At 38.1% G+C, this 25522-nt stretch overlaps 2 protein-coding genes and 1 pseudogene across 2 annotated transcripts in view; 2 read left to right on the forward strand and 1 right to left on the reverse strand.

Annotated features, from left to right (window-relative positions):
• Positions 1-15203, reverse strand: part of Zmat1 (zinc finger matrin-type 1) — a 31427-nt gene extending 16224 nt beyond the window's left edge. The window contains exons 1-2 of the mRNA XM_032889821.1: positions 14924-15203; positions 1271-1377 (exon numbers count right to left, since the gene is read on the reverse strand). Of these exons, the coding sequence (XP_032745712.1) occupies positions 1271-1377; positions 14924-14987 (171 nt within the window). The 5' untranslated portion in view covers positions 14988-15203. The remainder of the gene's footprint in view (positions 1-1270; positions 1378-14923) is intronic.
• On the forward strand, positions 748-1255 carry LOC116888522 (annotated as a pseudogene).
• A 2351-nt stretch (positions 15204-17554) lies between the features above and the next one.
• LOC116888819 (60S ribosomal protein L18-like) lies at positions 17555-18018 on the forward strand. The gene is made up of 2 exons (XM_032890097.1): positions 17555-17811; positions 17881-18018. The coding sequence occupies exons 1-2, from the start codon at positions 17632-17634 to the stop codon at positions 18016-18018; spliced, it is 318 nt and encodes a 105-aa protein (XP_032745988.1). The 5' UTR covers positions 17555-17631.
• The last annotated feature ends 7504 nt before the right edge of the window (positions 18019-25522 follow it).

The raw sequence follows: 25522 nt of genomic DNA on the forward strand, positions 1-25522 counted from the left end.
TATGTTTTTATTATGTTAGCTATATATTTAATGATTTTCATACATGTATATTCTAATTATATTACTACTATTGTTTCTTTTCTTCTCCAATGCTTGCTAATTCCCTCTTTCCAACTCACTACCTCTTCTACTTTCATGTCCCTTTCTGTGTGACACAATCATTATCATTATCATTGCTTACATGAGGATGGATAAAGTATTTATGGGATTGTATGCACCTTATCATGGACTACATCATTGCAGAAAATCTCTCTCTTCTTCAGCAACCATTAAGTGCTAATAGATCCTCAGGGGGTGATAAGGCCTCATGATCTCCTGCTTCTTAGCAACTGTTTATCAATAGATCTGGGGATGGTGGGGCTCATAAGCCTCTCTCACCTCAATGACAGGATGCTGGCAGCCAAATTTATAGTCTACATTTATTATAAATGAAGACTCTAGGAGTTTTATAGTATCTCTCAAACTTGCTAATACATTATATTTACTATAATATACAGCAAATACAAAGGGAGGCAGAATGATGTGAAGAAAAGAAACTTTGCAGTCAAAATCACTGAGTTTAATCTAGATTCCCTAAATTATACGTATATGTGACTATCCTTTTCTGAGCCAATATTCTCATCTAGCTGTCAAATAGAAATGATACCATGTTTCAGGTTTTTATACTGATCAAGTAAGATGATTTATATCAAGTTGACTACTAGACTTAAAAATGTGATTTCTCGCTCTTTCTTTTCTGCCACCGCCATGCCATCCTGACTAGTGAAGACCGGGAAACTCTGGGGCCACGCGAGCCATGGCCATGGTCACATCGGTAAGCACCACGAGGCCGCGGGAATGCTGGAGGCGTGCATCACCACAGGATCAACTCTGACAAACATCATCCAGGTTACTTTGGGAAAGTTGGCATGAGGAATTACCACTTGAAGAGGAACCAGAGCTTCTGCCCAATTGTCAACCTGGATAAATTATGGACATTGATCAGCAAGCAGACACAGGTCAATGCAGCAAAATCAAGACTGGAGTTGCTCCCATCATTGATGTTGTTCGATCAGGCTACTACAGAGTTCTGGGGAAGAGGAAGCTCCCTAAGCAACCTGTTATCGTGAAGGCCAAATTCTTCAGCAGAAGAGCTGAAGAGAAGATAAAGGGTTGGAGGTGCCTATGCTCTGGTGGCTTAAAGCCACTTCAGAGGTTAATTAAATGCAAACATTTTCCATGTTAAAAAAAATGTGATTTCTCATCCTTATTCCTACTGTATTCAACCAACCTCAAAATGTGAAATCCTTTCTGATTCATGCTGTAGAACCACTCCACATGCTTTACAAAAATTATCTGTAAAATATGCAGATCGCTCTTGTCCATCACCAGTGGGATCTATCAATAAAGTGAAGAAAAAAGCTATCATATCATCTATTATATCAATGAAATTTGAATTAATCAAATGTTTATGTTTGGGGGTGTGTGGTAACAGCCTTTTCCTCAAATACACCATTCAATGTGCACATAACACACACACACACACACACACACACACACACACACACACACACAATATATATAATATGACAATAATGACCAATTTAGAATGGTTAAGTCTAGGCAATAACATTCTAAAGGAATAGTTAAGTGGATACAAGTAATTTGATGAACTTCAAAAATGATTTAAGGAATCAGTAATGAAAGGCTGAATGTAAAAAACCTTGATGTTTTGTTTAACGGAAGGCAATCCTAAGAAATATAAGAAAATCCTGAGGTACCTATGTAAGACTGTCATATCCTTTGAGATACAGCCCCAGTATTATCTAAAAGTCATTGTCTATGATGGTCAAATCTCTCCTACAGTTCCAAAAATACTAGGTCACTTATTCTAGTTCCAAAAATACTAGGTCACACAGATCTCACATAAGTTTACCTCCAAGTATATAAAGTAATGTTCATCTACTACATTCAAGAAATTTATGCTGTAGTGTATCTGTCTGTAATAAATAGTGCATACCAATAGTTTTATATCTACACTTTAGTTCCAAACTTCTATCTAATGTCCTTAATAGCTCTACTGTATTCTGCTGCCAATGTTTTTGGTTTATCTATAGGTTATTAATCAAAATCAACAAACTTTTGCTTCTTATTTGGCTAAATGAGTAAGTTTGTATAACAAATACTTTTATGGGTGATAAACTAAATATATAAAAGTTTTATTAAAATACAATATTCCCAATTTCTAACAATGTTAACATGATATATGTACAGATACACATAGAAAGCATAGAAAGTTACAGAATTATATAAATTTATATCATATAATAGTTACAGAATGATATAGATACAGAAAGTTACAGAATGATATAAATTTATATATTTATATTATAAAATTATAATTATATAAATATAATAATAGTATAAAATAATGATTAAATTTAAACATATTTATGTCTTGAAAGTGAGGGCAGACAAGAGATGAATACTTAACATTTTACTCACTATAGCTTTTGTTTTATAAAAAGCATGTAGAACTTTCTATATATGGTGAGGATAGATATCAGCACAATGGTAGGGCCTCAATTCAAATAATTATCCACTCATAAAATACCTTTGTAGGAATTGAGGAAATCGGCCTGTAGATTACAGTACCTGGGTGAATTACAGAAATAAAGAATATTGAATAGTATAATATGGAAACTTTTGTTTAACCTGTATCATTCCTTCTCAAATCCTAGATGGTACAGAATAAAGAAAGGTATTTAATGTGTAAGTGAAGAAGCAGGTAATAAAAATTGTGTTTTACTTTCAACCCTAATAGTGGGCACACTTTGTTAAAAGCTATCACCCTGCAGGCTCCACAATGCTCCAGACTTCAGGTGGCTGTCTCCAGATTGGGTCTCTAAGCCAGCTCTGGAAACTGTCTGGATCCTGGTAGCTCAGGCTTTTGGGATGTGCAATAATTTTAGTTCCCCTTAGCACCAGACTGACACCAACAGTCTTGGGTTTTAGGCTAGCCTAACAACCATGGTGATTCCTCTAAGTCCTGGTCCATCAAGCTACCTTACATCGGCCTCCAACTTCTAAGCCAGCCCTTTTGGATACAAACTACAGACATATATGTGTGGACAGAAAGTTTAGTTTGCCACAGTCCCAAATAGGGACTTATACCCCTAGGGTAATATCTGCATGGTTACCCTCCATGCTATAATATGCAGTCATGCTTTAGAAGATTAATGTTTGGGTGTGTCGCGCTAGTTCTTTGTGCTGGGCATCTCCCCACAGACCTACCAGCATCACTTTTGTATAAACAGTACCCAGGCTGGCCACTGGAGCTCCAAGACCTAGACTAAGCCCTTATTTACTTATTCAGTCCCCAGAAACAGAAATTCCCAGACTTTAGGCTAGTCAGTGCAAGTCCAAAATCCAGGCTCTAGGTACATCCCCAAATAACTGACCAGTAAGTCCACTGGATTCAGAGTTCAGGACAACCCTGAGAACCTGGGTATGCCCATTAGCTGACCTATGCAGAAAAGCCTGTGCAGGGACATTAGCAGTGAGCCTTTTTGAGGATCACGTCATGCAGCCTGTCACAAATTTTGGGCAGGCATTCCTTCAGTGGCAAAATAATGTTACTGAAGGAGAATTTCTTGAAGAAGAAACAGTCACTCCCCATATGGGAGCTTCTCCCACTCTTGAGAGTTGTCACTCTTCCTTAATAAATCAATCGATGTTTACTCCATTATATATTTTCCTTTAAAATACTACTGCTAAGACTTGCTGTCTTCAACTTACTTCCTCAAATGAGATTTTTTCTATTTTTGTTTATCAAATGGTATAATATACCCAGGTTTAAAATCTCAGCTATTCTTTCCACTGATTCCTAACAATTCTGACATGATATTTTTCCCATCTATGTCTTTGTTTGATTTCCCTATACCAATATTTAGTTCATTCCCTGTGTAGAGTTCAACATGATTTAGCTTTACTAATACTAATTATGCTTAGCTTCATGTTACATATTTTAAAAGGAAGAAGAAAAAGATTAATATAATTCAGGATCTTTTTGTCTTAAACCCTTAGACCATAACACAAATGTATATAGTCATTAGTCCTTTGTACATTCTGAGTCAGGAAACTAGCAGCAAGTGGAACCGAAATAAACTTCCATGTTTTCTTTGGTGAAGCTGGTACATAAACCTTTGTTTTACCTTGATGCTTTCATATACAGTTGTTCAACATGTTGGAAATGACTAGTTCCTAACTCTAAGGAAAGTACAATTTAACAAGATAAGGTGTATATGGACAAGCTATAATCCTCAGACCAAAATGTTTCAGGTGATAAAAGATATAAGAAGGTACAGTAAATCTTGCAGAGGGAACTGGGATTAAACTTATCTATAGATAACAAGCTTAAATTACATGTAAACAATGGAATCTCACTAAGCTATAAATAAAAATAATAATAATATTGAAACCGAATAATGACAAGTGACAATAGGGCATTTAAATTTATACTAGAGAGAAATGTGTAACTTAACACGGATATCTCAATTAGTTGTAGATGTCAGTTGTAGGCTTGAGGCTTGAACCAAAAGTGGCTATAGATATATAAACGAAAGGTTCATCTCTCAAAAGCAAAGGGCATTAAAGGCTGAGTTTAGCATTTGTTATCAACATGGTAGCCATTTATATCTAATACAGTTAAGCTTAAGTGAGCCTGCTCCTGATAAGAGGTGGAGATTCAACCTTACCATGTACAGTTATACCACTGGCAAATTCTCTTTATTAGTATGCCATGCAAATGTTGAAGTCCTGAATTTAGTGTATACAAACTGAAATACATGAAAATGAGAAATTATAAAAGATGAGTGATAATCCAATCTTGAAGTGCTGGGTTCAAAGTTATGTACCACCACCACCCAGTTATATATCTAATTTTTTATTAAAGACCCACGTAAAATCATTAATTTTCCTCTATTTAATATAGAATTAAATCCAACTGCCCTAATGAATCCTGTCATTATTTGTTCCAATCTAAGTTTTCCGTTATTATTTACCTGAAATACTTTTATTCTATAATGCGGTATATTTAATTATGTATATACATATATGACATGAAAGCTAAAGGTAGACCATGAGGAGGAAAGAAGGGGCCTAAAGGGGATAGGTAATAGGAAGAGAATAAAAGAGATTAATGGGGCAAAGAACTACAAATATTAAATATATATTTAGCAGAAAGAAAGGTAGAAAGAGGAAAGAAAACCTAAGGGCAAAGAGAGGAGAAGAGTAGGGAAGTATGAATAAATCCTAACAATTATGTTTGTATTAAGATGTCATGAAGAGTTGCATTATTTGTACTCTAAATAAAAATTACCGATATCAATAAAAGGTCAAACAAAAAGATACTTAGTGTTTACTTTATATAAATAGCAAGTTGTCTTAATCAATTCAAATGTAACTGAATGTCAAATTTTCAGGAACACAGTTTAATGCAGCACTATTTTTATTCAGGGTTTCAAGGTTGGGGATGGGACTCATCTGGCAGTGCATAATGTCCTGGGTTCAATCCTAAGCACTGCATAAACTGGGAATTGAGGTAAAAACCTATAATCTTAGCACTTAGAAAGTAGAGAGATATTAAGAAATAGCACCAAAATCCATACCTAAAATTTTTGATTCAGTAGTTCTGGGGTGGGGCTCAAGCTAGGAATTGCTCACCGATTCTGTAATACCGCCGATGGTGCTGGTACAAGAACAATACTTTGAATACTTCTTAGAGCTTCCGCTGGACCAACTTTGATTTCCTAACACACAGTAAGTATAAATCCCCCTTTGTCCTGTATAAAATTCCTTCAATATTTACAATTATAATGTTTTTCTTTTCCTTTCTCTTTATTTCTTTGTGAATTAATTATAGTTCTTTCACGTGGTATGTAGTTTAACCACAAATCTCCTTAACGATGTCATAATGACCAGTAAAAGAGACCATTCTTTTGTTACTGTTTTTCTGTTTTGAGAAGGCATCTCATTATGTAACTCAGGCTGGTCTTGGCCTTATACCCTTGGCCCCCTAAGTGCTGTTATTACATGAGAGACCACTGCATTCTGCTCCATATTCTTTTTGCTAATTCTGAAAAAAAAATTTAACATTGCGATCATTTTAAATATATGGTTCAACCATGTAGTGTTATGTATACGTAATCCCTTATTTTGAATACATCTCGTCTTCTGTTAATGTAGCCCAAGAAAATGTCACACCATATTGCTGACTCACACTTCTGCTGATGTCTGACAAATACATGGTTTTATTCCACCTGGAGTTGACTAGACTGTATTCCTCAAAAACACATTTATATGGGCAAAAATACTTCTGGACTCTAAAACAGATCCAATATAAATTTATATTCCATTTACATTTTGCCTTGCTATATTCAACTAATCACTTCAGCCTTTTAAAATCTCTTTTGGGTTGGGGAGATGGTACACTTGGCAATGGTGCTTGCTCCCAGGTCTAAAGATTCCCAGAGAATCCATATGGTGGAATGACAGAACTTATTTCTATTGGTTGTTCTCTGACTACCATTCTCAGGCTGTGCCATATGTCAACATGAACCATTTTCCCCAAATTAAAAGCAATGTTTTTAAGTTTTAAATTTATTATCAGGATGATTGTGGAAGTTGGGAGTTTTACTGAGAACAAATTTATTGTTTCTTAGGGACCATTCTATGCGATACAGTTTTCCTTCAAGCCGCATGCCCCCTACATTCATCATGAATGGGAATATATCTATTCAAAAGTGAAGCTCGGAGAGATTAGTGATCTTCTCAAAGTCACATATCTATCATGGTTTAGAGCCAGGATTCAAATCTAATGGTGCCCAAGACTTCCCCCGAGAGCTAGTTCTTAAAAAGGTTGCAGTGTGATTGCAACCCCATAGGAAGAACAATATCAAACCAACCATACCCTTCAGAGCGCTCAGGGACTAAAACACCAACCAAAGAATACACATGGATGGGTCCAGGGCTCCAGATACATATGTAGCAGAGCATGGCCTTATCTGGCATCAGTAGGGGAGGAGGTCCTTGGACCTGTGAAGGCTTGATGCCCCAGTGTAGGGGAATGCTAGGGCAATGAGGCAGGAGTGGGTGGGTGGATGGGGGAGCACCCTCATAGAAGCAGGGGGAAAGGGAATGGGATAAGGTGTTTGCAGAGGGGAATCCAGAAAGGGGGACGTTTGAAATGTAAATAAAATAAACAATTAAAAAATGTTGTAGTGTTGAATGGCAGACTTCTTCTTTAGGCTGGACATTTGTAAGAAACAAATGTATCCTGGAAGAGAAGCTATTTTGGCTGAAGCTATTGGCATGTGAGAGCTGCTGGGAGAGGGAGAGCCAATTTGCTTGATGTGACCCAAGTGACTAGAACTGCCTAGTAGAAAAGACTTCCTTTCAAAGAACTAGCTCCCAGAGAACTCTTGAGCCCATAAACTAAGGTATTTGTCAAAGAACTGGGATTTAGGAACTGAGGCAAAGCTGAAGAAACCTGAGGCATGCATATCTTCCTTTCCCCTTTTTATACTCTTCCCATTTTCTTCTTCCTTATTAATATAGAAAATGCACCTTATATTGATTGGTGGGTAAATATGAAATTAAAAAGCTACCTAATTTCAAATGAAATGAGTTATAAAAAGCATCAGACTGGGGCTGGAGAGATGGTTCATTGGTTAAGAGCACTGCCTGCTCTTCCAGAGATCCCGAGTTCAAGTCCCACGACCCACATGATTCATGAGCACCAATAAAGGGATCTGATGCCTTCTTCTAGCATGTATATGTACATGCAGCAGAGTACACATACATAAAAAAAGTTAAAAATACAAACTAAAAAGATGAGCTCAGACCAAGAGAAACATCACAGGTTTCTTTCTGCTACCATGTAGTTACTTGTTTACAAGGCTCTTGTTTCAATTTCTAAAATTTATTTTGTACTTGACTTTACTTGATAAACTTTTGTTTTGATGGCACGAAGTCAGTGATCCTCTCTTGCACAGTTAGGAGGATTATTTGAAATGAAACAGAAGTTTTGTGACAAAGTATAAAAGGTATTCAATAAGAAAGTTCATTCGATGTAATGTATTTATGCTTAAGTGTGGCTTCAGTCTTTGGTTGGAGAACAAAAATGTTTTACCGGGGTCTGGTAGCTCAGGCCTTTAATCCCAGTGCTGAGGAGGCAGGTACATTTCTGTGAGATTGAGGCTAACCTGATCTACAGAGAGGGTTCGAGGTCAGCCAGAGAAGCACAGTAAGACACCACCTTAAGAAGATGTTTTACTGTTTTATTTTCTTCTTACATGGAAGGTTTATGTAATTTGAGAAAATATTACTTTTATAATTAACTTGCAATGAGTTTAGGGACTTTGATCTATAGTGCTAGGTAAAAGGAAAAAAATAAAAATGCTATGTTAGTAGAAGAATTTATAACCTTGAATAAATCATTTAACTATTCTACACTATTTTCCATTAAACAATATAGAAATATATTGTATAATTTTTAAGTCCCAAGATCTGAAAAATACAAAAGATGTTTATTTCACAATGTTCACGCATGTTATATACTCAATAAAAGTATGATTATGAACTCATCTAGAAGCTTTGAAATTTTTATTTACTAGTAGATGTAATCATCCTAGTTCAGTTCAGTGTTACTTAAGAGATCATCTATCCCAGAATTTTCAACCTTGAGACTATAGTCACTTTGGGTCACATAACATTGTAGAAAGTCTATCGTAAGCACTGCAGGCATGTGGCAGTATCTCTGGCTTCTGACCAGTAAGCTAAGGCTAGCATTCTCTAGTATGAAAACCAAAGATGTCTGAAAACATTGCCAAATGTTCTTTGTGGGCTAAAAGCACCTCAAGTTTAGAACTAATCCAACTTATAACTTTACTTCATAAAAGAAACAGCTAGAGATCATAGAAGAAATAGAAGATTGGGAAAGCTAAAATTTTAAACTTGTGATTGTAAATTTATGTGGATTTTGTTAAAAAATAATTGCAGCACTCTAGGGAAAGACAATAGTAATACCAGAGAAATGCTCTTAGGTGATTTATAATTATGAATGTTAGTATTGGCAATATTCTATACTTAGGATTTACTGGAATCTCCCATATTGATTCAAATATTCACTCAGTTTACAATGTAATATATGCTTTAATGAAATAAAAATTCACTCAACAAAAAATTATTTTTTCTGTTGGATTTTGCCTTTTGCAAACAGCTAAGCTGTCATGTTAGAGTAAAATAACTACCTACTGAATCAAAAAATAATGTAGCTGTATGTGAAATCTAAACAACTATATTTGAAACTTTCTCCACATACTAAATACCAGGAAATGTAAGATGAAATACGTTTTTGTAACAAAAAGTTGACACTTACGGCAGAAGTCAGAAAATAATAATGGTTTTGCTCCAATTTCACTTATGGAATTATATACCATAGAGTATAGAGAAAAGAAATGGAAGGTTATCCTATTTCTTCAGTTCTGGAAATGAGAATTTTCTTTGTTTACTGTAATGAAATGTTCTTTGGTTAGTCTGATAAATTGAAACTCATGCAAACTAGGTGATTCTAGATATAATTGGCTATATATAATAAAATAAATCTTGTACTTCTCAAATGACAATTTGCTTTGCTGTACAAAATATCCAAGTTTTATCCTTAGGATAACCCAGATGTTTATAAAATTACTTAATATTAGCTATTTTAATGCTTTGCTGAATTGTGAGTTTCAGTCTAAGTGATCTTGATGTAAAGAAATATAGCATTGTAAAAAGCATATATATTATACTTTGATAGTGACAAAAGTAGAGAAAAATCCCAAAAGAATGAACTCAGTACTACTATATACACAAATCTCATTGTTATTCACAGAAAATCTGTGAAATATTAATTTTGCTTTTGCAAAGACATATGTGCTATATTTTCTGTAAATAGACTTTTAGAGAGAATTTTCCTCAAGCATTCTTCATTAAATAGGATTTTTGGCAAGAGTTGACTTGACTTTTGTATTCCTTTTATAGCATCATAATCATAGGAAAAAATGAGCAGAGCATAGTCCTGGGGTAGAAGAAAATGAGCAGCCATGCTACACCATTGTTAACACTCTTTTCTCTCTAGTGCCACATTCCATTTAAAGAGTACTCAGAAATATCAACTTTACTAGTACTGTGCATATGTACATGTTAGCGTGACAAATTATTACAGCTCTAGTGCTATTTTGCATCTTTAGTTTTAAGGTGATTACAATAGCTTCTGGCTTATGAGTTTGACAGGTTCTTGAAATTTTATGAGGTCATCACAGTCAGTGCAGTTGTTTCCATGGTACCTCAACAACAACAAAATAAAGCAGAATTAAAATGACTGGGAATACAGTATTTATGATGAATATTTGTGTCTTCTTCAGGCACCTCGAGTATCTGACCATTGTAACGATAAGTATTTGTGGCTAGGAAGCTCGGCAGTCACACTGATAAATCCAGAAATAGAGCTAAGGCCTGTATAAATTTAATTTCCATGATCCCATGACAGCTGCTTTAGATCAGCCAGCCACTACATATATGCTACTCATGCCAACAGTTTAATACATGTGAATGTGAATGAATGTGAAAGATTGTTTCGGATGGAAAATATTATGGCTCTATCCTAGCACATATGAAATGTATAAGTAGGCTAAGAATAGGATTAGTGATTTTTTTTTACATATTGATATAATTCAGGGGGCCCAAACATAATAAAATAGGTCGTTTGTCTCACTCGAGACATCTCCAATGTGCCAAATGTGGGAACAAGAATTTTAATTGTTTACTAATTATTTTGACAGATACGAATATTAGACTCACAATATAATGTGCTTTTTTAGTACTAAGATACCACAGAAGCAGATTCATAAGGAACAATGAATGATACTGAAAGTTCAGGAGGCTGACCAGTTATATTTAAAACTACACTTTGCCACTTTTTTATTTGTGTTATAATTTTACTATCAATACTACCGAGCTTTTGACCCCCTTTTTCCTTAGGCATCTGTATGTACACTGGTGTGTGTGCCTGTGCATATGGAGGCCAGACACCTTTGGGGTCTTCCTCAGGAATGCCATTCACGTCCTTTGAGACATGGACTTTCACTGACCTGGAGCTCACCTATTAGGATAGACTGGCTGGCTAGCGAGCCTCAGTTGTCCTCCTGCATCGGCCTCTCCAATGCTGGGATCACAATTGTGCACCACCATAAATGGTTTTATATGGGTTTTGAGGGATAGAACTCAGATTCTTATGCTTTTGAATCAACAGCAAATTATCTATGTTCACAGACCATTATTGAGATCTTTGCAGAGCTATATGAGACTTATTTATTATTTTTACTTGGTTTTGTATGTATGTGCATAAACATATGCCATGTGCATGCATTAGTAGGCATAACATCCTCTGGAATTGGAGTTACAGACAATAATAAGTCACCTGATGTGGGCGCTGGGAACTAAACTTGAGTCCTCTGGAAGAACAGTAAGTGCCCTTAACCACTGAGTCATCTGCCCAAGCCCATTACAGATATTTCTAATTCATCTGTAGGTTCTTAGCACTAGCCAGTATGGTTCACACACGCTGGCATTCAGTGATTACTTAGTAAATGAAGGAAAGACCATTAACTAGGTTTTCTGATGGAGGACTTAATGACATATGACCCAAAGTTTTACTGAACAATAGGGAGACAAAGGAAAGTGGTTTGTAATTGCTATGGGAAAGGTAATTGCCATAGGAACCATTTAACAAACAAATTGAAATGTATAATGTTTTCCCATCTAAATTACGAACTCAGAATATTTTAAAGGGAAAAACAAATATGCAAGGGAGGTTAACTACAAATATATGTAGCGTCACTCCTGGATCAGAAATCACTTTGTCATAAATAGTTTTGAAAAGCTTCACCTAATGAAATATAGTGTGTCCTAAAACACCACTCAGCTCCCCTTGCCCATAATTCTTCATGTGTTTGTCCTTTTGCCTATTACTTAGCATTTCTTTTGCTTAAGTTTATTGTTCAATATTCCAGTAGAATTTCTTAAAAATTTTAACATCCCCTATATGACAATTTTTATGTCTACTGACATTTGCTTGTCTTTGTGAAGGTTGGCTACAAATTGTAAGTGGGCCAGCAAATTTTTTTCAAACCAGTTTTAATGATTTTATCAGGAGTGATCTTGTAATAATGGTGACCCCGACAATACTCTTGACATATTTCAGAGCTGTAACTTAATTAGAATTTAGAAAAATAAAAATGCATTAGCACACAACTAAGCAAGACTTTTTCCTTGTCTTTTATACATTGTTGCTAGAAAATAGTGTTTTATAGATATCTAACAAAATTCTGAGGACTAAGTGTTTGAATATTACAATGTGTTAAACATCTACCATTTTTAAATGAAAATGTAAGGTGTTTTTAGTTTGGACTGCAGAGTTCATGAAGAATATTTAACTAAAATGAAAGGGCAGACAATCTGAGATTACAGTTACATTTCTTTGTTCATATTCTAGAATTTCTCAACAGTATTTCAACACAGACGTCACTATTCAATGAGTGTGAAGTGGTAACTATCGTCAAGGTTTCTCATGATTTATGAATTATTATTTTTGTATACAGCCACCACATTCCACCAAAAGAAATAACAATGTAAACTTCAAAATCATCAATCATATTTTCACGTCAGGAATTAATTTCAGAGTTTGTCTTCTCTAAGTCCCTTACTTAGACATGAAAGCCCAAATCAAAGAAATTTGGGACCAATTCAGGATCACAAAGTCTAGTAGTTTTATGAACATCATAATCTGTATTTACTGTGCCAGACTCCAGATATTGTTTTGACTTTATTAAATTCTTTTTTCTTCATTTTGTTTGAGTCCCACATTTGCCACAGTGTGTTATTGTGTGTGTGTGTGTGTGTGTGTGTGTGTGTGTGTGTCAGGGGACAACTTGCAGGAGTTAGTTCTCTCCTTTCACCGTAATGGTTCCTGGAAATAGCTTTCCAGTTCTGAAGCTTGCTTTACAGTCTCCCTTTTTCCCTGCTATTGCAGTCACCCAGGCCCCTGAAATGCTCTCTCTTACAGTGCTTTTCTTATTTGCATATATTCAAAGATACTGTAACCAAAGAAGTTACATCATGAGGCAAAAAGGCATTTTGCTATGAAACACTGCCTCTACCTTTATGAACTGCTCACGGGCCAAAATTGTTCCATGCCTACAGAAACCACTCTAACCTATTTGCTGGCTATGGTCAAAGTTTGTTATATAAATTAAAAGCTAGGAGTGGTGGCACAAACCTGTAGTCCCAGCATTCAGGAAGTAGAGACTGGAGGATCAATTCACTGCTAGTTTGAGGCAAGTGTGAAATACACAGACCATGTTTCAATATGAAACAAAAAAAAAAAAAAAAAAAAAAAAAAAGAAAAAGGAAAAGGAAAAAAAACAGCCACAAACTCCACTTAAAAATATAAAAGCCCAGGAGTTTCCAAACCGTGGGATAATTCATGGCTGATTGAAGACATTACTCTTTCAAAAACTGTCTTCAGTTAGACTGTTAATAAAGCATGATCATATCACAGTGGAGTCCCAATTTCCATATTTAGTAGATGACACTAATATAATGTGCCCATTGCAAACATTATGGGGGATTTTAAAAACTTGTTTTGCCATTCCACCAAAGTGAAAGACGTGAAATATTATGGAATTGCACACTAGGATATATAATTTATAAATTGGAAATTATTTTATGAGGTTAATTTTAATGAGTGTCTTTATCTGTTTTTACATTCACAATCTTTCACTTCGGATGCCCATGAGCAAGATAAGGTAACCCAGAAAATATTTTACAGTAATTATTAAATCTGAGCGCTTCTGCAGCAGAATCAGTCTTAACCATTTAAGAACATCTCCAAAACTGCTTTAAAACACATTGCAATGGCAAATTTCACAGTCTAATAGGTTGCTCACAGATACATAATAGCCTGTGTGAAAGGTCGCTTCTATTCAAACAGTCAAGAGATAGCTCTCCATGTTTGGCATAGTAAGTGTTGGCAGATACGACAACACTTACTTGAACCCAAACAATGTTAAAGATGGGCCCTTAAACCCTGTTTTGCTAGGTCATAACCTCAAATACCAAAGAAAATTCTCCAAATGGTTTCTGAAATCTGTGCTTCTGCCAAACACTGTTTCTCTTCAGTACAGGCCTCATTGCTGGAGAGGAACCTATGACCCTACCATCCAACAAATTCTACTTGAAAGCTAAAGTACACAAGCTAACCTGCCCAAATTGCTAACTCCATCTCACTGCCGACTTTCTTCACTGGCTTTCTACACTGCAATATGTTGAACCTCACCAACGAGAGATGGGTGGGGGTTCCTGTTAAATTTCTAATAGCTCCTCTTTGCTCCTGCTTGCCATCCCCTGACCCTTGAGATCCACAGCACTTCTGCTCTGCCTCCTATTCCCAAATCGCACCTCAGCATCCTACTTCCCACTCAAGCGTCTAAGACAAAAATGATGTTTATTTTTTTTTCCCTTCAAACTCCTGCCTTAAGAGTATCTGCCATTTCTCTGCCTGGGGGCCTTGGGGGAAGGGGAGGTTAGGGATGCCCTTGCAGCTTCAGTCCTTCTGACACTCTAGGGCCTAAAGGGAGGGGGTGTGGGGGTGGGAGTGGGAGTGGGACAGGACCAAGCCCAACGGAGTAGGGGCAGGACAGGGCCAGGGCAGCTTGGCCTACTACTGCACCACAGCAGGTGGGGGGGTGGGGCAGTGTCGAACCGCGCATAGCCCAGTTTCGAGCCAGCTGCAGACTGGCGGCGAAGCGAACAGGCCACCTTCGCGTCCAGGACGGGAACTCACCTTCTCTGAGGCAAGGGCAGGTGTCTACTTTAAAACTACTGTCCCCCCTCCCCGCCGCCGCCATAGTGGAGCCGCCAAAGCTGCCGCCGCCTTCTCCACAGCACCGGCAAGTGAGCAAGCAGGGGTGGAGGTGGCAGAGGAGGGAGGCACCAGCAAGGCCGCCGCCGCCGCCGCTGCCACCGCGTAGGCGGCGGCGGAGGCGACAGATTAGGAGCTTCCCGAGGGGAAGACCTCGCCAGCTGAGCTACAGCTTTTTCAGCGACGCCACCGCCGCCGCCGCCGTCGCAGCCTGGCGCTGGTGCACTGGCGTCTGGATTCCCGTTAGGTTTTTTTAGCACCGCCTTCCCACAAGCTCCGCCTCCCGTCCCTCGCTTCCTCTTTGGCAACTAGAGCCTCGCTCTGGCTCCCAGCGTAGGCCAATAGGAGAGCCGTGCACCCGCAGGACGCCTCTCCCTTCCCCCACGGCTCTGCAGCACGGACCTCCCCCCTACCCCCGGAGAGGAAGAAAAGATGGCCAAGGGCGAAGGGCAGAAAGCGCGGGATGTAAAAACAAATGCCCATATACGGTGGGGACTGACGCACTAATATAACAGCACTTAAAAAAAATGTCAGGCCATCTCTTGATCTCACTCAAAAATCTCTCTAAAAAACATTTCCCCCTATTTTGAAATAAGCAGGTTCTGGTCCTTCAGTCTTCATGGCCCCTTAAACAACAGCTTAGCCATCAGAATTACCGTAAATATGGTGCTTCAGTGGAAGAAGCGAACTATTACTCAGCATTTAATTCTCATCACTTTTACCCAACCCCCTTAGAACTCCAATATTTTATGTTAATTTCCCTGCCTTTAAAACATACTAATTGTAACATAGATGCATGCTTAAATACTCTTATTTTTGTTATAATAAAAAAATACACATTTAAAACCAGGTATTGCAAAACAATATTTTTGCTTTGAAATTTTCATGATTATGTATTTATTGGAAATAGTCTAATTGGCTGGCCTGTTGTGAAGCATTATTTGTATTTTCGAAGTGTCCAATATTTCAGCTTGTTGATCTCAAGCATTAAATTTTAAGAATTTGGCAAAATGATCTCATATGCCAATATACATTATTTAAAAGTAAATGCAATTATAATTATGTTTCTAAAGAAATTTTAAAAATATAGACCAAGTAACTAAATTTAATTATTTTTTCAGTTTTTAACATAAATTTTTTTGGGGGATTTCAAATAATGCTTATTATCATACCTAAATTAAATTTGAAAGAGGCCAAGCTATTATCCAGCAATGAGATTTATTTTTAATTTAAAAGTATATATTTAATTTTATGTTTAAGCGTGTGTGCTTTACTGTACGTAAGTATACTGTAGCTCATGCAGGACCTCAAGGAGATCAGAAGAGCTGTCAAAATCTGAACTGAAGCAGACTGTTATGCACTGCCATGTGGGTGACAGGAACTAAACACAAGTCCTATGCAAGAGTAGTTAAGTGCTCTTAACAATGGAGCCATCTCTCCATACCCCAAAAATGAAATTTAAAGGAAACAATTTGATTCTTGGTAATTAGACTCTTTCCCTAGGCATAATATTTTGTACAATGTGTAAAGTTTACCCTTACTATTCAAATGCTAATTTCTTGTGCCCTGCTATCTTGTTTCAGTCTGGATACAACATTGTAACGCTTATACCAATAATCTCCTGTCTCCAAGTCTGTATAAACAATTTTACCTTTTATTCTCTGCCTTGTCAATAAATGCTGAACATCCAAAGGCTGGGAAGAATAGAGAATATAGAGAATATGGTATGATGTCTGCCAGCCAGAGGAAGTATAGAGAGAGGGGGAGGGGGGAGGGGAAGAGAGAGGGAGAGAGGGAGGGAGGGAGGAAGGGAGGGAGGGAGAGAGAGATAGAGATAGAGATGGAGTGTGATTCAGATCAGTGAGAAGGATGGAGGAGTTGGAGCCATGAGGAAGGAGTCCAGAGAGAGATCTGGAAACACACCTGAAGCTCCAACAGCCAGATCAGTAATAATATGCAAAGACTCAAGGGATGGTACTTGGAAGAAACCAGATTAGCATAGCAAGTAAAGACAGATAATTTAATAGCTCAGCTACTGAGGTGCAATTTTAAATAAATCTTGGTATCTCTGTGTGGTTATCAGGGACTAACATAAGGTAAAGAAATACAGCTACCCAATTAATTTACTGCTACATTTATATTAAAGAAATTCATTTTCACTTTCAAATAAATTACTGCTTATATTCTATTAGCTATTCCCATCAGTTATTCATACAATTCTGTAAGGGTTCTTACATTAAAAATCTCTTTTAAAGCCAGGCAGTAGTGGCATGTGCCTTTCTTTAATCCTAGCACTCAGGAGGCAGGGATAGGTGAATCTTCATGAGTTCGAGACCAGCTTGGCCTACAGAGTGAGTCCCAGGGCAGCCAGGGCTGTTATACAGAGGAAACCCTGTCTCCAAGAACAAACAAACGAAAATCTGTTTTAAAAGGAAACACCCGCTTTCTGGACCTGGCCGAGGCAGAAGATGCCATCATGGTGTTACATTCGCCTCCACAAGGACCAAAAGGTTGGTTGGAAGGAGCTCAAAAGCCAGGACATATACCTGTGGCTGCTAGTCAAGCTGTACAGGTTTCTGGCCAGGCGGACCAACTCCGCCTTCAATCAGGTTGTGCTGAAAAGGTTATTTATGAGCCGCACTAACCGGCCACCTCTGTCCCTGTCCCAAATGATCCAGAAGATGAAGCTTCCTGGTCGGGAGAACAAAACTGCTGTGGTTGTGGGGATTCTGGAAGTGCCCAAGCTGAAGGTGTGTGCACTGAGGGGGAGCAGCCGGCCAGAAGTCGGATCCTCAAGGCTGGGTGTGTGTGTGTGTGTGTGTGTGTGTGTGTGTGTGTGTGTGTGTGTGTGTGTGTGTGTGTGTGTGTGTGTGTGTAAGATCCTGACCTTCGACCAGCTGGCTCTGGAGTCTCCCAAGGGCCGGGGCACTGTGCTCTTGTCTGGTCCTCGGAAGGGCCGAGAGGCATACACACACTTTGGCAAGGCCCCAGGAACTCCACACAGCCACAAACCCTAAGTCCATTCCAAGGGCTAGAAGTTCGAGCGTGCCAGAGGCCGAAGGGCCAGCCGAGGCTCCAAAAACTAACCCTGACTTTTACTGTTAATAAAAAAGCTTTGGGGGGGTTGGGGATTTAGCTTGCCTAGCAAGAGCACTTGCCTAGCAAGCGCAAGGCCCTGGGTTCAGTCCCCAGCTCCGAAAAAAAGAAAAGAAAAAAAAATTAAAAATAAAAGCTTTGGATGTTGGAAAAAAAAAAAAAAGGAAACACACAGTATTGTAGATCTTCCCAAGGATCCATAGCTGCGGGGTGAACCTGCTACTGTTTTGCTAAATGGATGTAACTACAAACTGCCCTCTAAATCCCTATCACTAAACCCACGGTTTAGTACAGCTCTCAGACATGAAAGAAGTTTCTTTGTGCAGTAAATAACTGGACATTAATGAAGACACTCTCAAGTGGTCAAAAAGTGCAGAAGTGTCTGGAATGTTGAGCCACCTATGGACCATCTGTATCACATTTCCATGGAAGAAGAGGGGGTGGAAGGATTGTAAGAGCCAGAGGTTGGATACAACTGGGCCATTACATACATGAACTCACCGCCTTCACAGGCTCTATACAAAATCAAGACAATCCCATTCCAGCATCGGTGAAGGGACTTTAAGGGCCCCAACCCCAGCTGAGTAGCTATTGATAAGTTGAAAGCTTTGGGAGAAAGGAGGGTCAATTTTCTTTAAGGCTGTGGTCTCTGCTAGGCCCATCATACTCCAGCAGATGGTCCCACTACCGTGACCATATGAGCAGCACAAATTAGACTCATTGGGTTGTTTTAAAACAAACAAGCAAAAAGAGGACATGAGGTTGGAAGAGAGTAGGAAGAAGGCAGCACATCTGGAAGGACTTAAGGGAGGAATAAGAGGCAAATACGATAAATATGAAATTCTCATAGAATTAAAAACACTATTTTAAAACGTTTAAGGACTTTCAATAATACTAAAGTTGGTCTGCAATTATAAAATTTCTTGGCAAAAGTAACTAAGAATTAATGTAACCATCTTTACATTGTGAATGAATAGTATATTCTTTAGTTTGATTGCTTACAAAATTCACCAAAGTTTGGATAGAACTCTGGGACTTTGTTCATTTAGTTAACATTTAGAAACTTTAGGGTGACATCCATATTGCTGTGTGAGGCTGTGGTTATTCACAGGGAATAGTGAACAAACTCCTTCTATTTCCTTGTTCAGAGACAAACTCAGCAAACGTCTTTTGTGTTTGCTCTCCTTTCTAGGCACATCTTCACTGCTTATTTCAGAGCTCCGGCATCTGTCCCTGATCATGTTTCCTCTGTGTCCATCCCTCCAACCTGTTTCTGTAGGGCTGTCAGTCATCACGTTTGCTTGCTTAGGCAAAGTTAGAGACACGGTTTGATATTACTAATGTTCTCATCCCCCTTCATTGTCCTTACCTCTTCTCTCTTTTACTAAACGAGTGAACAATACTAAATCTTACAGATTCCTGTGAAGATCATGTTATTTCACAGTGTGGCAGTTTTTCAATGTTTTATCACTTATCAAAATGACCCAGGTCCTCCCGTATTAGAAGTGTTTACACACCCCTTGAAACTTACATAATAGTGTATTTCTTCCAGATCCTTCCTATCCTGCTTTCCTCTACACAACACCTGGTGCTTTTGCAGCCAACTTGGGTTTAGGTTCCAGGACCCACATGGCAGCTCACAATGGTCTCTAACTCTAATGCCAGGGAATAACACTCTCTCTGACTTCTGTAGGAGCCAGACACACATTTAGTGTTCAGACATGCATGTGAGCAAAACATTTGTACATATAAAACAAATAAACAAACACAGTTCTGGAGAGATGTCTCAGCTATTAAAGGTCAGAGCCAAAAAGAACACAAATTAATGTGACTGGATAGAATAGAAATGCTTAATTTTATCAACAAATGGTTCAAGTGTAATAAGTGATAGAAACATGTAAAGTTGTTCAATAACATTGGAAAAAAGTCAAATATACATATTAAGATTATACAAATGACAATGTATAAAATGGCTTATATATTATGCTGCTAAATAATTTACAAAACAATGTATAACCCAAGTTGAGGACCTGGGTTTGAAATCCTAGAACTTTGAAATCCTAGAAGCTGAGGCAGGAGGATTGCTAACCTACATACAGTGTGACACCCTGCCTCAAAAGAAAGGAAGCAAAGAAGAAAGGAAATACTTTTTTTCTTATTTTTTTTTCTAAAGACTGGGATTTCTACGTCAAGAAACTGGTATTTGGGGTCTAGCCAGGCAGATAGGATAAAAGAAGATTAAAGAATGGATATTATGGGGTTAGGGATTTAGCTTAGCGGTGGCGCTTGCCTAGTGGCGCAAGGCCTGGGTTCGGTCCCCAGCTCTGAAAAAAAAAAAAAAAAAGAATGGATATTATGTCCTCACAGTAGAAGAATGGAAGATACTGAGTTCTTTCAAGGATATATATATATATATATATATATATATATATATATATAGTATAATACATTATATAATATGTAATATATAATATATAAAATATATGATATAATATATTTTATACATTATATATTTATATATTTGTATATATTAAAGTGTGTGTATATGTGTGTATAGTATATATGTGGTATACATGTGCACATGCATTCTTTTTGTAGGCATTTGCCTTCAAGCCCTGCTAAGTGTATTGTTCTCATAATTTAATTACCTTCTAAAGGTGCCACTTCTTTTTTTTAAAACTAGAAACAAATTTATGTGTATATGTGTTTTGCCTGCTCATATATCTGTACATCATGTGTGTGGTACCTATGGGAGCCAAAGGAGGGCAATGACTGGATACATGGGAATTGAAATTACAGGTCATGAGTGGGTTCTGAAGATTGAACTCAGGTCTTCTGGAAGAACAGTTTGTTTTCTTACCTGTTGAGCCATCTCTCCAGCCCACAGTGCCACTTCTCAATACTGTCACATTGTCAATTAAGTTTCAGCACATGACTTTTTGGGTGGAGGGCAGTTAGACCTAGCATTAAGTATAATATGATTCAGCACTGAACAGCACAACAAAAAAAGACATGCAGCTATACCATTTGAATTACATGCACAAAAATATATCTAAAAGTAAAGAAAATGTATGGTAAGTTGCAGTTCAGAGGAAAATCCAATTCTCACCTTTTTTCATTTTGAAAAATAATTTTATTATTAATAGATAAAATGTGATATCATAGGATGTACCTGGTTAGGAATTGAAGTTATAGAAGTGTATATTTATTGACATGTATATTTAATATATTTATATAATATTACATGCATATTAATTATATGAAATGTATATTTATAGACATGTATATTTAATGAAATTAAATGTATATTTATTGACATTGGCAGTTTGGAATATCTATTTAATTAACATATAGCGGTATAGAGGTTGGCTGGAGAGTTAACAGCACTAACTGCTCTTCTAGAGATTTAAGTCCCAGAACCCTCACTGTGGCTCACAACCATCTATAATTCCAGTTCCAGAGGATCCAACACTCTCTTTTGGCCTCGGTGCACACACATAACACAAAGCCATACATGAAGGCAAAACCCTGATTCACATAGAATAGTAAATAATATTTTTACAAAATAAAATAAAGTAGGAGGGCTAGAGAGGCGACTCAGCAGTTGAGAGCACCAGCTGCTGTTCCACAGAACCTGGGTTTCATGCCCAGCCCCCACATGGCAGCTCACAACCACCTGTATCCAGTTCCCAGGGATCTGACTCCCTCCCCTGGCCTGCACAGGCACAAGGGGCACATGTGGTATACAGACATTCATAGGCAAAATAGTTTTTAAAAATAAGTTAGTTATATTGTGCTTTTTTATGTATATGGGAGCATACATGTGCACATATGTACAGAGACCAGAGAACAACTTCAGGTATCCTTCCTCAGGCACCTCACCACTTTTATTAAAAACACTATGCCTCCCTAGCCAAAGCTCACTGAGGATAGGCTGGTTAAGCCACAGGATCCACTAGTCTCTACATCCTTACTGCTGGACCCTGCTAGCTTTGTGTGTGTGTGGATTCTGGGAATCGAACTCAGGCTCTCAGGATGATATGGCAAGCACTTTGCCAACTTAACTATCACACCAAATGGCATTTACTATAGCTGCAACCTAATAATTGAGAACTTTTTATAAAAATAATATCTTCATAAGTGAAATTAGTCTGAAGTTTATTTTCTGTGTTGGGTTCATTTACACAATGGGATACTATTCAGTTATTAATAACAAGGACATCATGAAATTTGCAGGCAAATGGATAGAACTAAACAATATCATCCTGAGGGAGGTAACCCAGACCCAAAAGGATGTGCATGGTATGTACTCACTGATAAGTGGGTATTAGCCAAAAAGTACAGAAAACCATGGTACACCCCATAGACCATATGAAGTTTAACAAGAAGGAAGACCCCAGTGAGGATGCTCCAATCCCACTTGGAAGGGAGAAGTAAATAATCACAAGAGGCAGAAGAAGGAAAGGGACCTGGGTGGGAGAGGGGAAGGGGAGGGGAAAAGGGAGGCAGGATCAGATATGGGGGGAGACAGGAGAGAAACCCAGAGGGCAAGGAGAATGATGGAAATATGGAGGTGCAAGGTTGGGGGGAAAGCTGAAGGAATATCTAGCCAGTCCCAGAGATCTGGGGTGAGAGGCTCACAGAACTCAATGGGGATGGCATTAGCCAAAATGCGCAACAGTGAGGAGATAGAACCTGAAGAGACCGCCTCCAGTAGATAGAGAGTGAAGGGAAAGGACCACCCACCCATCTAAAACTTTTTTGACCCCAAATTGTTCCTGTCTAATGGAAATTCAGGGACAAATGAAGCAGAGATTGAAGGAAAGGCCATCCAGGGACTGGCCCAACTTGGGATCCATCCCATACACAGGGATCAAACCCAGTCACTATTACTAATGCTATGTTGTACTTACAGACAGGAGCCTAGCATGGCTGCCCTCAGAGAGGTTCCAGCAGCTGACTGAGATAGACTGGAGATACAGCCAACTATTGGACTGAGGTCGGGGACCCCTATGGAATAGTTAGGGGAAGGATTGAAGGAGCTGAAGGGAATGGCAACCCCATAGGAAGACAAACCGTGTCAACTAAACTGGACACAGCAGAGCTCCCAGAGACTAAGCTACCAACCAAAGAGCACACATGGGCTGGTCCATGGTTCCCAGTACATACATTGCAGAGAACTGCCTTGTCTAGCCTCAGTAGGAAAAGATGCACCTGATCCTGTAGAGACGTGATGCCCCAGAGGAGGATACTGGGGGCAGGAGCTGAGGTGGTGGTGGGTGGGTGAGGGGGGTGCGTAGATAGAGGAGCACCATCCCCCTCAGAGGCAAAGGGTGGGGAGTGAAGAACTCTGGGAGGGGGAACAGGAAGGGAACAACACTTGGAATGTAAATAAAATAATTTAATAACCCCCCCAAAATATGTCTTCATATCTTCTTATACTTGATTAGTCTCTTAGTATACATTTTCATATAATCTCATTTTTATTTTCTGATTCTCACCCTGACCCCCCCACACACACACACCAGATTAGAGAAAAGTATGAAATAAATACCTTAATATGTTTAGTATACAAATCTATTCCAAATTTTTTCCATGTTTATAAACATCACAAAATTTGCAGAAAATCCTACTGGTAACTCTAAGTATACGGAATACTTTCCTTTAACTTACATGTCCCTGTGCTGAGAATCTGATTGTAGAACAGTGTTCTTTAATTTCTGTTGCTGTGACAAATAAATACCCTGACAAAATGCATAGTCCATTATGGTGTGGAAGTCAAGGAAGAAAATTAAAGGATACATATCGGCTATCAAGAGCAGGGAAAGAAAAAAATACATAGGTCCTTGCTTGCCTGATTTCTAAACTAATTCAGTTCAGTGCCTAGCCTAGGAAATGGTGCTACCCATAGTGGACTGGGTCTACACATATCAGGTAACAATCAAGACAGTTCTCCAAAGACATGCCCACAAGCCAACCTGATCTAGATAATTCTTTATCAAGACTCTTCCCAAGTGATTCTAGGTTATATCAAGGTGACAGTTAATGACAATCAGCACATCCTTAATCTGTGAAGAAAAATTTGTTCTGATTCTGGGAATACCTAAAAGTGGAAATTGTCAATATGCTACTGTAGCCAAGACAATAAAACACACAGCAATAATACATACTTACATAAAATTCTGTGGAGAACAAAAGAAACCTGTGCCATCCTTAAAGAGTTGATGATGCGTAGAAAATGATGCCAATTATTTTCCTATTTAGTTAGTCAGTCTAGACCATAAAAAATATCCCATGTTTTTATGATAAAGGAGAGAATTACCAAACACTCAAAACAACTACCATGTCTGTACTACATGTATCTGTGCTAAAAGAAATAAACATGATTTCAGATACATGATATGTAGTCACCAATCTAATGAAATTATTTTCCATGAAAAACAAACAGGAGTAAATTACATTCACGTTACTTAGACAGCATAAATAATTGATGGCTCTGCCCAAGGGATATAGTAACACTCCTGCTTTGTCACACAGATGTAGATCATACGGATATTCTGAAGGGCAGTTTGATCCACTATGCAGATAACATCAACAATTGGACCAAATGAGAAAGGAGAGTTACACTCAAGCCCTGGCACATGGGAGGAAGACAACTATTAGAGATTCATGTCAGTGAAATGGGAGGGGTCCAGTGTTTTGAGAATATACTGGGACAACAATGAAAACCCACAGGGCATATTATAGATTTTGGTGTTATCCACCACTAAAGGGAAACACCACATCTAGACCTCTTTTGGTGAAGGTAAAATGCCTTAAGTTGAATTGTTGCTCTGATACCTGACTGAGTGGCATGGAAGATTCCAGCTTGGAGTAAGTCAAAATCAGGAAGAAGCCTTGTAGCATGTCCAAACTGGGATGAAAGTACCCTGCTATTTGGACCATATAATTTATTGAAGTGGTGTTCAAGGTTCCTAACGCTATGACCTTTTAATATAGTTCCTCATGCTGTATTGACCTTCAACCATAAAATTATTTCACTGTTACTTCAAAACTATAATTTTGCTACTATTATGAATTGTAATATAAATATCTGGTATGCAGGATATCTGATAATGAGACCCCTATGAAAGAGTTGTTCAACCTCCAAAGGGGTTTCGACCCATAGGTAGAAAACCACTGATTTAAATCTAAAGGCTCTTATGATATTAGAATATAGATGGAGGGAACAGATTCTCCATGTAATTTGTGATCAGTATCACAGAAAATTTACAACCTAATCTTTGATGGTCTGGAACAAGGGCATGCCATCTGCAGTAAAGAATTAGACATGAGCTAGGAGTGGGCCTTAATAGAGATAACATTTGATCCTTTGCAAAAATAAGTACAGGGCAGAAAACTACCACTATAAGTTGAATCCTTTTA

The sequence above is a fragment of the Rattus rattus genome, chromosome X (assembly GCF_011064425.1).
Source record: "Rattus rattus isolate New Zealand chromosome X, Rrattus_CSIRO_v1, whole genome shotgun sequence".
Taxonomy (NCBI): Eukaryota; Metazoa; Chordata; class Mammalia; order Rodentia; family Muridae; genus Rattus; species Rattus rattus.